The sequence below is a fragment of the Triplophysa dalaica genome, chromosome 20 (assembly GCF_015846415.1).
Source record: "Triplophysa dalaica isolate WHDGS20190420 chromosome 20, ASM1584641v1, whole genome shotgun sequence".
In the NCBI taxonomy this organism is placed as follows: Eukaryota; Metazoa; Chordata; class Actinopteri; order Cypriniformes; family Nemacheilidae; genus Triplophysa; species Triplophysa dalaica.
The window spans coordinates 2,847,044-2,859,075 of record NC_079561.1 but is presented as its reverse complement, the minus strand read 5'-3'; the positions used below and the strand labels follow the sequence as shown (position 1 = coordinate 2,859,075).

Genomic DNA, 12,032 nt, shown 5'->3' with positions numbered 1-12,032 from the left:
CGTTACTATAATAGATTGAAATTATAGCCTATTCTACGGGTGTCTTTGTGTATTTTATCGACTCGTTCGTTTCAGAGACAAATCTAAAAAAGTATTTTATAACAATTTATTAAGGGTGGCTCTTGTTTGATCTTCAATGACAAATCTTCTCATTTCCTTGCGAAGCAAAAGGGAGAAAATGTTACCTGTTTCATCTATCAAATACAAAAAATGCCCTTTAACTGCAAACATCCGATTTCAAGGTTATTCAACTATTCAGCAATTTAATTTGGTGTCTATCTGGACTAATGGGAAGGGGAGTTTAGAAAGACTACGTCCTTGAAACTAATAAAACATCTAATTGTTATGACCGAAAATCACAACAAAAAAAACTTAAAATAAGGTCAGCTGGAAGCGTAAAACTGTCTGGGAGAAAAATCTACGGTCAAACCAGCTCGCCAGCACTATTTTTGAAACTCCAGGCTGTATGATATTTTGGGTCAAACTACGATCCACACAACCCGCCAACTCAGAAACAATTTACGCGACCGAGGAAGCTTGATAAATCGAAAAAAGAAGTTGCGAATCGACAACCGCCGCGAATAACAAGTTTTGAGCGCGACCGTTAGGCTGAGGGAAACTGAGCGCGAGACGGATTTCTGTTTATTTTCGGGGCTTCTCGCGCTTTTGCTCCAGTTTGTTTTTAAATACATGTAATGCACGCTGCTGGCTAGCTATCGATGCTGGCTAGGGTGATGTGATGTCTCCGTGCTGGAAAAACGAGTGTGTCAAGATGAACACAGAGGCTTTACAATCCCAAAAGCTCCTCGGTTCTCAACTGGCGGCTCTCCCCTCCCTGCCGCGAATTTTTTCCCATCGCACACTCCTGTCGTACAAGTAAAAAAATACCCCCGATGTTTCTCACTTACCTTCCGGCTTGTTTTCGGCAGCCATTTCCCCTCCGCGCGCCACATCCTCCTCCTCCTCTTCACGAGCGTTGGGTACCACGCGCGTTCACGCCGAGGACAGCAGCATGAGAAGGGACTGGCGAGGCAGAGGCGAGCCCAACCGGAGCGCACTCACCATTGGCTGTCGGACTATGACTGACCATGTTGTTCTGAAATGGTTTGTGAGAGCAAAAAAAAAATCCTCCCCTTCTAATGTCTCTGAGAACCATTGGGCGATGCGCGATGTGTAGGTGCGCTTTAAGAAGAGCCGAACCAATCCAAAGTGAGCGCTCGTGAAATGTTCTCGTGCAAATTAAGAGGCGATGTAAATGTTTGAAGTTGCGAAATGTAAATAGGACTTATAACGCCTTTACATTACGGTGGTTTACAAACGGTAGCTCACTCATAAGCAACAGGCCACCGAATAATATTTACGAGTGATGTTTATGGGAAACATTAGGCCTACATGAGGTTGAAGAGACCGTATTGGGTTGTGTTGTTGTATGACAGCTAAACCAATACAGATGATTAAAATACCCTTTGAGTTATAACAAACATTAGAGAAGAAGACATCGTGATTCATAGGTTAACCTTGAAAATGCAACGTTGGGCTGAATGCACTTCAGAGATGCGATGTGGTGCTGAACGGACAGCTCCACGTGCACTCTACTCAGAGCGTTTTCAAGCAAAGTCCCTCTTCTTCCAAAAGTGTAAGTGTAGCTTTAATAGCTTAGCATTGGACGCGAGAGATTTTGTGATTTATTATTCCAATAGTTTACTAAAAGTTTACCCATAATGCCGTGCCTGTGGTATAGATCCCGTTTGAATTGTCTAGAAAACCTCAAAACTGCATTTAGGATTGTGGAAGGCGCATTACCCAAGATGATTAATTATTTGTCAGATTAAGCATTCGGTAATTGTATTGAGCGCATAGATAATGGTTTAAATGTTTCTTTGCCCACAGCGAAAACCCACCATGAAATGTTATCATTAAAGCGTGATCTTTATTGCTTGCAGTAGCTTGATAATAGGCGCTTTCCAAATATGTGTCTGTTCATTTTCTAAGAGTAAAGTCTTGTAATGTTAAAATATGTTGAATGGCGCGTGAAGAAAGCAGGCAATCAGACAATACATCTGATACTTGACAAACATAGATTCCCAACAGCCTTCTTATACGGACAGTATAAAGCTCGATGTATATATAGAATGCAATTGAGGATTTGTCCCCTGAAAATCATTAGTCTGCGACGACTTTTTGAGGCATTGTAATTCTCTGAAAACAAAGCACAATTCCTGACGGAACGTCATATCTGGCCACCTAAGGGTCATATTTGTAGGCTATCCCACGCAATATTTGTTGTTTTTATTAGACCAGTGAATTATAAGAGACTGAGTATGTAACATCTGTAGTTTAGGAATCTGTATGGTAACTGTATTTAATAGGCCGATTTAACCAATTGGACCTATATAGTGACACATGCTGGCGTGACGCTGCTGTGTTATTAATTAGGATACTAGTACAAAGTTTATGTAAGCGCTTAACTCTGACCGAAGCTACATCTGACTCACTAACAAATTGTTAAATAAGGTCAAAAGAGAGCGTATTTTCTTAACAAACTATGTTAATTTAAATACAATTAAATAAAGTGAATATCCCTTAAAGGTACAGTTTGTAAGAATTTTGCAGTAAAATATCCATTAACCACTAGGCTAATGTTATATATTTTTTTCAGTTGAGTACTTACAATATCTCAAATGTTTCCAACTGCTTTTAAATCTTGAGAAAATCGCCATTCTTAACAGTGGACCGGGCCGTTTAGTCGACTGTCAATGGCTTCATATCCGCGTTACCCTTTCTTACCGCCTTTACTGACCGCCTAGAACCTAGTTTGATCCTAGAACCAATCTGCGCAGAACCGATCACCGGTGATCAGCGCGAGATGCATGCCGGTAAGAAATGTGTCCGAGTTACGTCCGCCATGCTCTGACGTCATGCTGACGCTTGTCAAAAAACTATCGCGACGGCCAGGCGGCTTTGTCGGATTCTTCAGTAGGGCGCAGTTGCTCTCCACCGACTGAAGACCGAAAGCATGATGGGAAACGACTTGCTGACGACACAGCTTAATGCTCATTGGCTAAGAATGTCCGCTGGTTTTTAAGAAGTTCACAATTTATAGTTGTTTATATATTTTTTATATGTGATATTGAAAACGCCTCGGTAAAATCGTAATCTATAAAGGGATGTTTTAATGTATCGTAATTAGGGCATGTGCTTTATTTGATTTTTTTCGTTTTAATTATTACTTGTTGGTGTAAATTTTTAATTAACAACATTATTCCATGAAAAAAATATTCCAATCCTTAAAAACAAATGCTACATGCACACATATAATTATATTATATTACACTGTACAGCATCTTAACATGATGTTCTCACAGCATGTTGGTCTTTTTATGTGGGCCTTTTAGAAAGTCTGAAATCCCTTTGAAAGTCAAAACGACTGTACTTGGACACTTCTTCGACAAAATTACGAATTCTAAGGACGTTCCTAGCAAAAAGACAAACATTTGTTACTAAGGCCACTGTGCCCCTCATCTTTATGTAAAATTAGGGGTATTTCAATCGCATCTGCTGTGTCCGCGATAAAAAAAAACGCGAACATTCGTCACTGGAACACAAAAAAGCGAGATTGGGGGAGTTAGGCGATTGTTATTGTTTTGATCGTGCGCCCTCAAGCGGCGAATTCTACAAACTGTATCTTTAACCACCCAAGGGATTTGTTTAGAATGAACTAAAAACATACGTTTTAATGTTTTTTTTCTGGGGGGTTTTCCAAGCAATTCAGTCAATCCTATAAATAAAATGGTGCTATAGCACTAAAAGCGGTTCTTGGCTTCTAATCATTTACATTTAGTCATTAACCAGACGCTTTTATCCAAAGCGACTTACAAAGAGTTTAGGGAGCAATAAGCGAAATGTCATACAGGAGCAATAATAAAATGGGTGCCAATGCAAAGTTCCTGGTTTCAACACAAGCTAGACCACTAGCTGTTGGGAGACAGAGAGGGTTGGTGGTGGGTTTTCCTTCATAGGGGAACCACTTTTTGTGATATAGCACCATATTAACAGGCTTAACAGGTTCTTTATACGGAAACTGTGCTATATAGCTCCTCGGTCACCCAAAGATTTTCTGGAGCATCAATAGGTCCCCTATGATTACGAGCACAGAACAAATGTTAGTGCTAATAGCAAAAATTTTTGAGTGTAACTCAGAACCCCCTTTGTTCAGTAGCCATGGTAAATTTTCATTTGGAAGTATTTTAGAGGATTTAACTTGTCAGATCTTAACGTAACGAATCACTTTTGCAACCCATGTCGATACCTGCATTACTGAATGTCCTCGCAAAAAATCATTCTTATTCATCGAAAAGGGTACAAATCACTAATAAAAACGTGCACGCAATAAAAGACATCGCACTTTAATTTGCTATGATAAAAGTATCAACTTTTAGTCTAAGTTAATCTTCCTCCCATCCTGCTGGTGGCGCTGGTGAGCTTCGCGCGTTGCAAGCGTGCACACCGAAGATCAGCGTAGTATGATCTGACGCTGGGGCGGGGGGAAAGGTGGTAAATATGGCGGCGGCCTTGGAAGAAGATGAAATCGACAATGATGACTATTATTCTCTCTTAAACGTCCGTAGGGAGGTATGGCATTTTCTTGTTTACGGAAAGGTGTCAGATGAGAGTGCCGTAAAGGGAGCGAGAAAGCAGGAACTCGGATATCATACTTTAAAACCAGAATCCGGCAGCATGTCGTTAAGCTGTGGCACATCAAGCACAGCGTGACCCTTACTTATCATTGCCTTTTTGCAGAAAAACGCTGTGTATCAAGTAATAAACCAAATAAAGAAATAAAGGCTTTACCCTCTCTTCTGTTACGATTGAATCATGAAATTCCGAGCAAACAAATCTAGCAAAACTTCATAACTACTCTCTAAAACTCCTTAAGAGTTTATTTAAACTAGTAATTTGTACTTTGAGGGTCACAGTTTATACGCTAATTAAACAAATTGTATCAAATTCAATCGATTTTTGTAACTTTGTCTATCTTGAAATCCGATTTTGGGGATATTCAGCAGATAAGCAGCTGTTCAGAAAAACGTCAATGTGTGTTCACAAAAGTCCCTGTTCTGCTGGTTGCATTACGTACTTTTTTTTATAAATTAAAAGTCTCGGTATGGTAACTTCCCGTAATCGCATTTATGTGTACGTAGAAAATGAAAATTTGCAGTTGTGTTTTATGATGAATGACGAAAGAGTTTTATCCTTAAATTCAGGCTACGCAGGAAGAGCTCAAGGCATCATATCGCCGTCTTTGCATGCTGTACCATCCAGACAAGCACAGAGATCCAGAGCTTAAGAAGCAGGCAGAACAACTTTTTAACTTTGTGCACAAAGCATATGAAGGTACATACAAAGGTTTTATACATAAAGCCTGATTCTCATATATGTCCCTGTGGTTTTGTGTGTCCATATCAATGGGGGGATCAATGTTGTTTGGTTGCCAACATTATTCAGAATCTTCTTTTGTGTTCTCCAGAAGAAAGAAAGTCATACAGATTTAGAATGACATTGAGGACGAGTACATGATTAAAGAACTCATAACCCATGAATGTCTGATGTTTATGAAATGTGATTTTCTTGTGCAGTGCTAAGCGACCCCCAATCCAGAGCAATCTATGACATATATGGAAAGAGAGGACTGGAAGTTGAGGGATGGGAGGTATGTTGACGATTCAGAAGTCTAATACTTAGCATTAGATACCAGAGTGCAAGGGTATTTCAAGAAATACGTTACTGTATTATGGTATATACAGTATATAATGTAACTTGTTTTGCACACATCGATAACTTGTAGGTGGTGGAGAGGAGAAGAACTCCAGCAGAAATTCGTGAGGAATATGAACGACTTCAAAGAGAACGAGAGGAGAGGAGACTACAGCAAAGGACCAACCCTAAGGTATGACCTAGTGCCTTCAAGCTTATCCATGTCACCATTAACTTTGTCTTACTGGTTGTTCACATTGTCACTCAGGGGACAATAAGCGTTGGTGTCGATGCATCTGACCTCTTTGATCATTACGAGGAGGATTATGAAGAGATCTCTGCTGGCGGTGGCAGCGGATTACCTCACATTGAGATCAACAGGATGCACATATCCCAGTCCATAGAGGTAGATGCATTTTATATCTTAATTTCAGTGTGTACGTTCATAGAGATTTCTTGCGTGAAGTTTTTGTACTACAAATGCAACTCATGATTGAACAAGTCTTGTTTGCTGTCTACAGGCCCCTCTGACAGCCTCAGATACAGCCATTCTCTCTGGCTCTCTTTCCACACACAATGGCAACGGTGGCGGAAGCATTAACCTGGCCCTGCGACGGGTGACCTCTGCTAAAGGCTGGGGAGAGGTGAGGTTTTAAAGGTGAATAGAGTCAATTGAGTTGCATTATAAAAAATCTGAGCATGATTAAAACATGTTTAAACAGGTTGAGTTTGGGGCAGGAGACACGCATGGCCCTCTTATTGGGCTGAAGATATTCCGTAATTTGACTTCACGCTGGTAAGTCCAGCACGTTCCACTATCATACATCTATTTATGTTTTGTATGCTTTATAAAAACAATTAATATCTCTATATATATATATTTCAGCTTTGCGACGGCTCAGTGTGGCATGCAGTTTTCATCCCGCGGTGTACGGCCGGGTCTCACTACTATGATTGCACGCCATCTGGACAAAAACACTATGGGCTATTTACAGTGGCGCTGGGGAACTCAGTCTTCCATGAACACCAGCATCGTCCGGGACACCAAAAGCAGTCATTTCACCTTTGCTGCCCAGGTTGGTTCCCTTATTCCACAAGCTAGTTTTGCCTCTTCATGGTTGGACAAATCGCTGTTTTTCTTTGTTTTACTTATTCATTTCTTTATCACAATAGTTGGGAATTCCACATACGTTCATTATGATGAGCTACCAGTACAAATTTCAGGATGATGATCAGACCAAGATCAAGGGCTCAGTCAAGTATGTGCTGTATACTCTTCTTTGTTGCTGTTCCTCTTTTTGTTTTCTATATTGTATATAAACTTGATTAATTTATTGCTATATGTGGATAGTTCGTCTTAAAGTGATAGTTCACCCAAAGAAAATGTACTCACCCTTGTAATGTATGACTTTCTTTCTTCAGCAGAACACAAAAGAAGATATTTTGAAAAAATTTGTTAACTGGACCCCATTCACTTGCATTGGTTTTGTGTACATACAATAGAAGTGAAAGGGGGTCCAGTGCTGCTCGGTTACCAACGTTCTTCAAAATATCTTCTTTTGTGTTCTGTGGAAGGAAGTCTAAAGGTGCTGTAAATGATGCAAAAATTTTATTTCGGGAAAACTATCACTAATGGCAATGATGTCTGCGTTATGTTGCATTGCAGGTCAGGGTTTTTCGGTACCGTGGTGGAATACGGCGCTGAGACTAAGATCAGTCGTCACAGCATACTGGGAGCTACCGTCAGTATTGGAGTACCTCAGGGCGTGTCTCTAAAGATCAAGTAAAGCACGTTTATGATATGAGGATGTTTTCCATTTGTGCTTTCTCAATGCCTCTGAATCACTGGTTTTGTCTCTTGTGTCTCAGGTTGAACAGAGCCAGCCAGACGTACTTCTTTCCCATTCACTTAACGGACCAGCTTCTACCCAGCGCTGTTTTTTATGCCACGGTCGGACCCCTTGTGTTCTACTTGGCCATCCAGAGGCTGGTCATCAGGCCTTATGTTCGTGCAAATCAGGAGGAGTAAGTCTTTTAGCTGATGATTTCATTTCGTTGGCTTTCAAGGGCCAACTGTCATCCTAACAGTATTCTGCAGTGTTTAATTCCCCTTGAGTTCGAATAACACAGGCGACTGAAGTAAATGCTGGTACAAAAACAGACATTAAATCAGCAGTGAATGTATTCTCTTTTATTTAGGGAGCTTGAGAAACAAAGGGAAAGCTCAGCCTCAGACATCGCCAAGAAAAAGCAAGAGGCAGAGACTTCCGTGAGTTCATAACTTCTAAATACACTGCATATAATTTATAATGCATGGCCGCTTAAAGTGGCCATAACTTTTGGTCGCAGGCGTTTTGTGTTCAGATAGAAAAACAATGAGTTAGCATAAGGCTATCTTTCCTATCTGCACATCAGTCCCTGTGTCACAGTGATGAATGTGTCACTACATGCATATACAAGCAATATTATGTGAAATCGCTTTTCACTGTAGGTTCTGCTGATGCAAGAGTCTGTGCGTAGAATTATCGAAGCGGAGGAGTCCAGAATGGGTAAGACCCAACCGCGAGTCTGCGATCAATAGCATTGGCAATGATTTGAATTGGATTGTCAAGTGATGATCATTGACTCGTCTGCTTTTATATTAGGTCTGATCATCCTCAATGCCTGGTATGGCAAGTTTGTGACAGACAACAGTCGTAAACACGATAGGGCGAGGGTCATTGATGTAACGGTGCCTCTACAGTGCCTAGTGAAGGATTCTAAACTCGTTCTCACAGAAGCTTCTAAGGTAAAACAGTTATGTTTGCTTTGTGATGCAACATACAGGATGCATTGAATTCTCAAAAGGATTTCAAATTTTTTATTTTACTTGTAGTTTCCTTTTGTCCCTTATGTATATGATTCCTCATCTGAATGCCTGATTTAACCCCTGAGATTATTAATAGTCAAATAAAATCAAACATTTCTTTGTGTGGGAAATATATGGATGTTCAGCGATGTTGTAGGTATTAATTGGTTGTTTGTGCATGAATGTCCTCAGGCTGGTTTACCGGGCTTTTACGACCCCTGTGTGGGCGAGGAAAAGAGCCTGAAGGTACTGTATCAGTTCAGAGGAGTGATGCATCAAGTTCTATGTGGTGACACAGAAGCACTCAGGATACCAAAACAATGTGAGTACAAACAAGAAATTCAGCATTTATCTTGACTTCATGATAAGAACTGCATTCCTGTGTTAACCAGCAGTAAAGATTAATTTTGCCGACGTCCGTAATTTAAAACTTTGTTTTTTTGTATTTCATTTCCTCTGTAGCCCACAGGATTGATAATGACAATTAGGAGCATGTATCTGTCGAGCTGAATGGGACAGCTTGGACTGTTAAAGACATGTGAAAGACTTGCTTTTTCTGGAGTAGAGCCCTGGAAACGCTCTGTGCCCCTGAAAGTCTTCATATACCTATTTATCCTTCATTTTTTGCTGTTTTAAATATTATTCAAAAGGATGTTAGAAATTAAGATCAGTTCATTTACATCCTGAAATAAAATTTAAAGATAAAGAAACAAAGAAAAAATGCTAAAAGTTAATTATCAGATGTACTCTTTTTGTTTAGTAGACCCCATTTTTAAAATAGATGCCCAGCCCCCCCGCTCTAAAATAGTGAATCCATGTAAACTGTTCTGGAGCATCTCTAGACCACAACGGTGCCTGTATTCAGCACTCAATAGAGAGCGCTATTTCACCCGCATTACAACAGAGAAAAACCATTGCTGCTCAAACCAGCTCACTGAATCCCACAGGAGATGATATTCCTTAGCTGTTTGGCCTCTTCCTATGTCTGACATTTTTTAACACCAGCGTCCCAATCTTGCTAAATAAAGTGTTCATAAGTCAAAGCATGTTGCTGCCCATACTAAGAATAGTAAAACCCTTGCCTGCTAGGTAAGCAGCTATGTCTTCAGATAGCCTGCATTATTCCTCACTCCCTTGTGAGGATTTCATTTGGAAATATTATGTCTTTCTTCATCGGCAGTGTCAAAAGAATTGAAGAGGCCAATGCACACAATGTACGGTATTGTCTGTAGGGCTTGTCTCCCACCTTGTGTTCAAAGACTTGAATAGCAATGGAAACATTGTATTTATTTGATTTCTGCAACACCACCCTTAAATCCTGCATTTTAGTGCCATACGTCACACATACTTCTCAGATTTATGCCCCCCAAATTACAGTCTTTTAGTTGATTTGAGCTTTTTGATGCCTTTTTGGTATTTTGGGATGTATATGCAAGAAAATTGATTCGCTGTAATGTTGAACAATTGATTCCTAATTTGAGGGGTTGGCTGTATGGCATCTCTTTGTTTCTGGTCGACTCTAATTTATATGAAATGTCAATGCTGCAGACTTGCAGATGTTAATGGACTAAACGTGTATATCTGTAATTGCTGTCTGGAGTGTTAGTATTGTTATACAAATGGCCAACCACATGCAGCAGGTACAGACAGTCATTTTAAAATAAAGGAACCATGGAAATGAACAGTGTGTTTGTATGTTGTACTTTACCCAACAGAAAGATTTCGTCAAAAGTTATATCATAAAAAAACATGTTACTGGGCAGAAAAATTATTTACACAAATCTTTACAAAACATACAGTAAAGCTCAGTTTTAAATGGGTGTCTTTGTCATGTTTCTGATTGCCTGCTTTGTGGAAAACAAAATCAACACGGTCCCTAAACGTTAAATCAGTTCTACATCTAAAAGATGTTTTCTGCTGCTCGGTCTTAAGGCCATACTGCATAGAGAACTGTATCTTTGGCTACATTTGCCCTTCACTTTACGGCGTAAAGTCAGAAGCTCTCCATGAGCTTTTTGTAGTTTAAGCTTCATTCTTTTAATCACTTTGCATTTGGCCTGTAATCTTCTCTGTAGCCACATGTTGGCATCTAAAACATCAAAGAGACGGGCTTTGGTTCTGCATGGATCCAAAATGGTATAGGTGTGGTCTGCGGCTGATAAATCCTGGGAAAATTTAATAATAATAAGAAGAAAGATGCATAAATGTGACAAACACAACTAGAAAACATAGCTGTTTGTAAGCTTGAACCTCCACCTTTGTAGTTTGACAGCAAGACTCTTCATTAATGTAAGAGACTGGTTGAGCATCCTTGTGCCTCTCCAATCGCTGAGCATCCTCAACGAAAGAGCACTTTTTCTCAGATCCAATGCCAACCAAGTTGTCAGCAGAACGAAAACCTGATTTTAGACTCTTATGAATTGTCTGCTGTTGGCACAAAAATGACAATGAATACCAGATGATAAGCACATCTTTTTCTGTTTTTCAAACTGTTATTGACCTGACTTACCTTTGCATCCTGAGGTAAGAAAGTAGTGAAGAGAGTTGGTACGGCGTTCCACAACAGATTTTTGCGGTTTCCGAAACCACTAAAACATTCTGGCGTGAAATGTAGGGAACAGACGACCATGTGTTTCTTTGGATTAAAGTTTTCACGACCGATGTTATCCAACCATTGTTTAAGAACTGATGGTTTACTAAAAGGAAATCTGTCGAGATAAAAAAATTATGTTCCGATTAACTTACATTCTAGTGCGAAATATACAAATCTTTATTAATCTTTAATTATTCAAATTATTATGATGTCGAAGTGTCTATTATTACGTACCTGTGAAACGTTATCTCAGGATTTTTGCTTTTGTACCTACTGGTGCAATTAAATGCAGAACAACTTTTAGGCATTTTGCCCCGAACAAAAATGGCGACTATCGTGCCCCGCAGTGTCTCACATTTATTAAAACATTCTTTAATCTGTTAAATGTAATAAAACTACCCAGTTATATATTACAATAAATATCACAAAAAATCATTCTTAAATCATTAAATCACAATTTTGTATAATATACTCAATTATGTTTAAGCCTATATAAATATGCTTTTTTTCGGTATTGAGCCATATGCCTTTCAAAATAAAAGTCTCTCAGTGATTTAACTGTAAAAATGTTCAGTCGTTATAGTCCGTTTTTCACAGGTCCACGATACGTTTTATTTTAATTTTGGGTGTAGGCATATTTTACCGGCTATATCTAAAGTACGATCGGTTTACTTTTATCAACCCTTTTTCCGAGGTGGTTTGTTCAATGGATTAACAGTATGCTGACAGAAACTATATAGAATTATTTAAAAATGCATTCAAAATGTATCATTAGTATCTGTGTTTAAGGCGATCTTGTGCGGTGCTCTCTATTTTTACTCACATTTGATCTATCCG

General features: G+C 39.4%; 3 protein-coding genes across 11 annotated transcripts in view; 1 reads left to right on the top strand and 2 right to left on the bottom strand.

Annotated features, from left to right (window-relative positions):
• camta1a (calmodulin binding transcription activator 1a) overlaps positions 1-1,056 on the bottom strand; it is a 308,434-nt gene extending 307,378 nt beyond the window's left edge. For all 8 annotated transcript variants that reach the window (XM_056733048.1, XM_056733049.1, XM_056733050.1 and 5 more), the window contains exon 1: positions 909-1,056. In XM_056733048.1, coding sequence (XP_056589026.1) covers positions 909-933 — 25 coding nt within the window. In that variant the 5' untranslated portion in view covers positions 934-1,056. The remainder of the gene's footprint in view (positions 1-908) is intronic.
• Positions 1,057-4,539: 3,483 nt separating this feature from the next.
• dnajc11a (DnaJ (Hsp40) homolog, subfamily C, member 11a) lies at positions 4,540-10,284 on the top strand. The gene is made up of 16 exons (XM_056733268.1): positions 4,540-4,632; positions 5,265-5,394; positions 5,637-5,710; positions 5,846-5,947; positions 6,023-6,160; positions 6,276-6,398; positions 6,477-6,550; positions 6,641-6,830; positions 6,928-7,013; positions 7,421-7,537; positions 7,624-7,779; positions 7,954-8,023; positions 8,246-8,303; positions 8,400-8,542; positions 8,795-8,924; positions 9,065-10,284. The coding sequence occupies exons 1-16, from the start codon at positions 4,561-4,563 to the stop codon at positions 9,088-9,090; spliced, it is 1,689 nt and encodes a 562-aa protein (XP_056589246.1). The 5' UTR covers positions 4,540-4,560; the 3' UTR covers positions 9,091-10,284.
• Positions 9,869-12,006, bottom strand: thap3 (THAP domain containing, apoptosis associated protein 3). 2 transcript variants are annotated; one of them, XM_056733274.1, is made up of 4 exons: positions 11,430-12,006; positions 11,112-11,310; positions 10,859-11,026; positions 9,869-10,767 (listed from the first exon to the last, which is right to left on the bottom strand). In XM_056733274.1, the coding sequence occupies exons 1-4, from the start codon at positions 11,501-11,503 to the stop codon at positions 10,486-10,488; spliced, it is 723 nt and encodes a 240-aa protein (XP_056589252.1). In that variant the 5' UTR covers positions 11,504-12,006; the 3' UTR covers positions 9,869-10,485. The 2 variants fall into 2 exon arrangements, with proteins under 2 accessions (XP_056589252.1, XP_056589251.1); XM_056733273.1 differs by having other exon boundaries at positions 10,859-11,029; positions 11,430-12,001.
• Positions 12,007-12,032: the final 26 nt, after the last annotated feature.

Bases quoted from the DNA above. Each gene is read 5' to 3' on its own strand.
- dnajc11a (XM_056733268.1), top strand. From the start codon at position 4,561: ATGGCGGCGGCCTTGGAAGAAGATGAAATCGACAATGATGACTATTAT. The intron at 7,538-7,623 runs GTAAAGCACGTT...CTTGTGTCTCAG, and splicing joins GGCGTGTCTCTAAAGATCAA to GTTGAACAGAGCCAGCCAGA. The intron at 8,925-9,064 runs GTGAGTACAAAC...TTTCCTCTGTAG, and splicing joins ACTCAGGATACCAAAACAAT to CCCACAGGATTGATAATGAC.
- thap3 (XM_056733273.1), bottom strand. From the start codon at position 11,503: ATGCCTAAAAGTTGTTCTGCATTTAATTGCACCAGTAGGTACAAAAGC. The intron at 11,311-11,429 runs GTACGTAATAAT...TTATCTCGACAG, and splicing joins CCTGAGATAACGTTTCACAG to ATTTCCTTTTAGTAAACCAT. The intron at 11,030-11,111 runs GTAAGTCAGGTC...TTGTGCCAACAG, and splicing joins TCTTACCTCAGGATGCAAAG to CAGACAATTCATAAGAGTCT.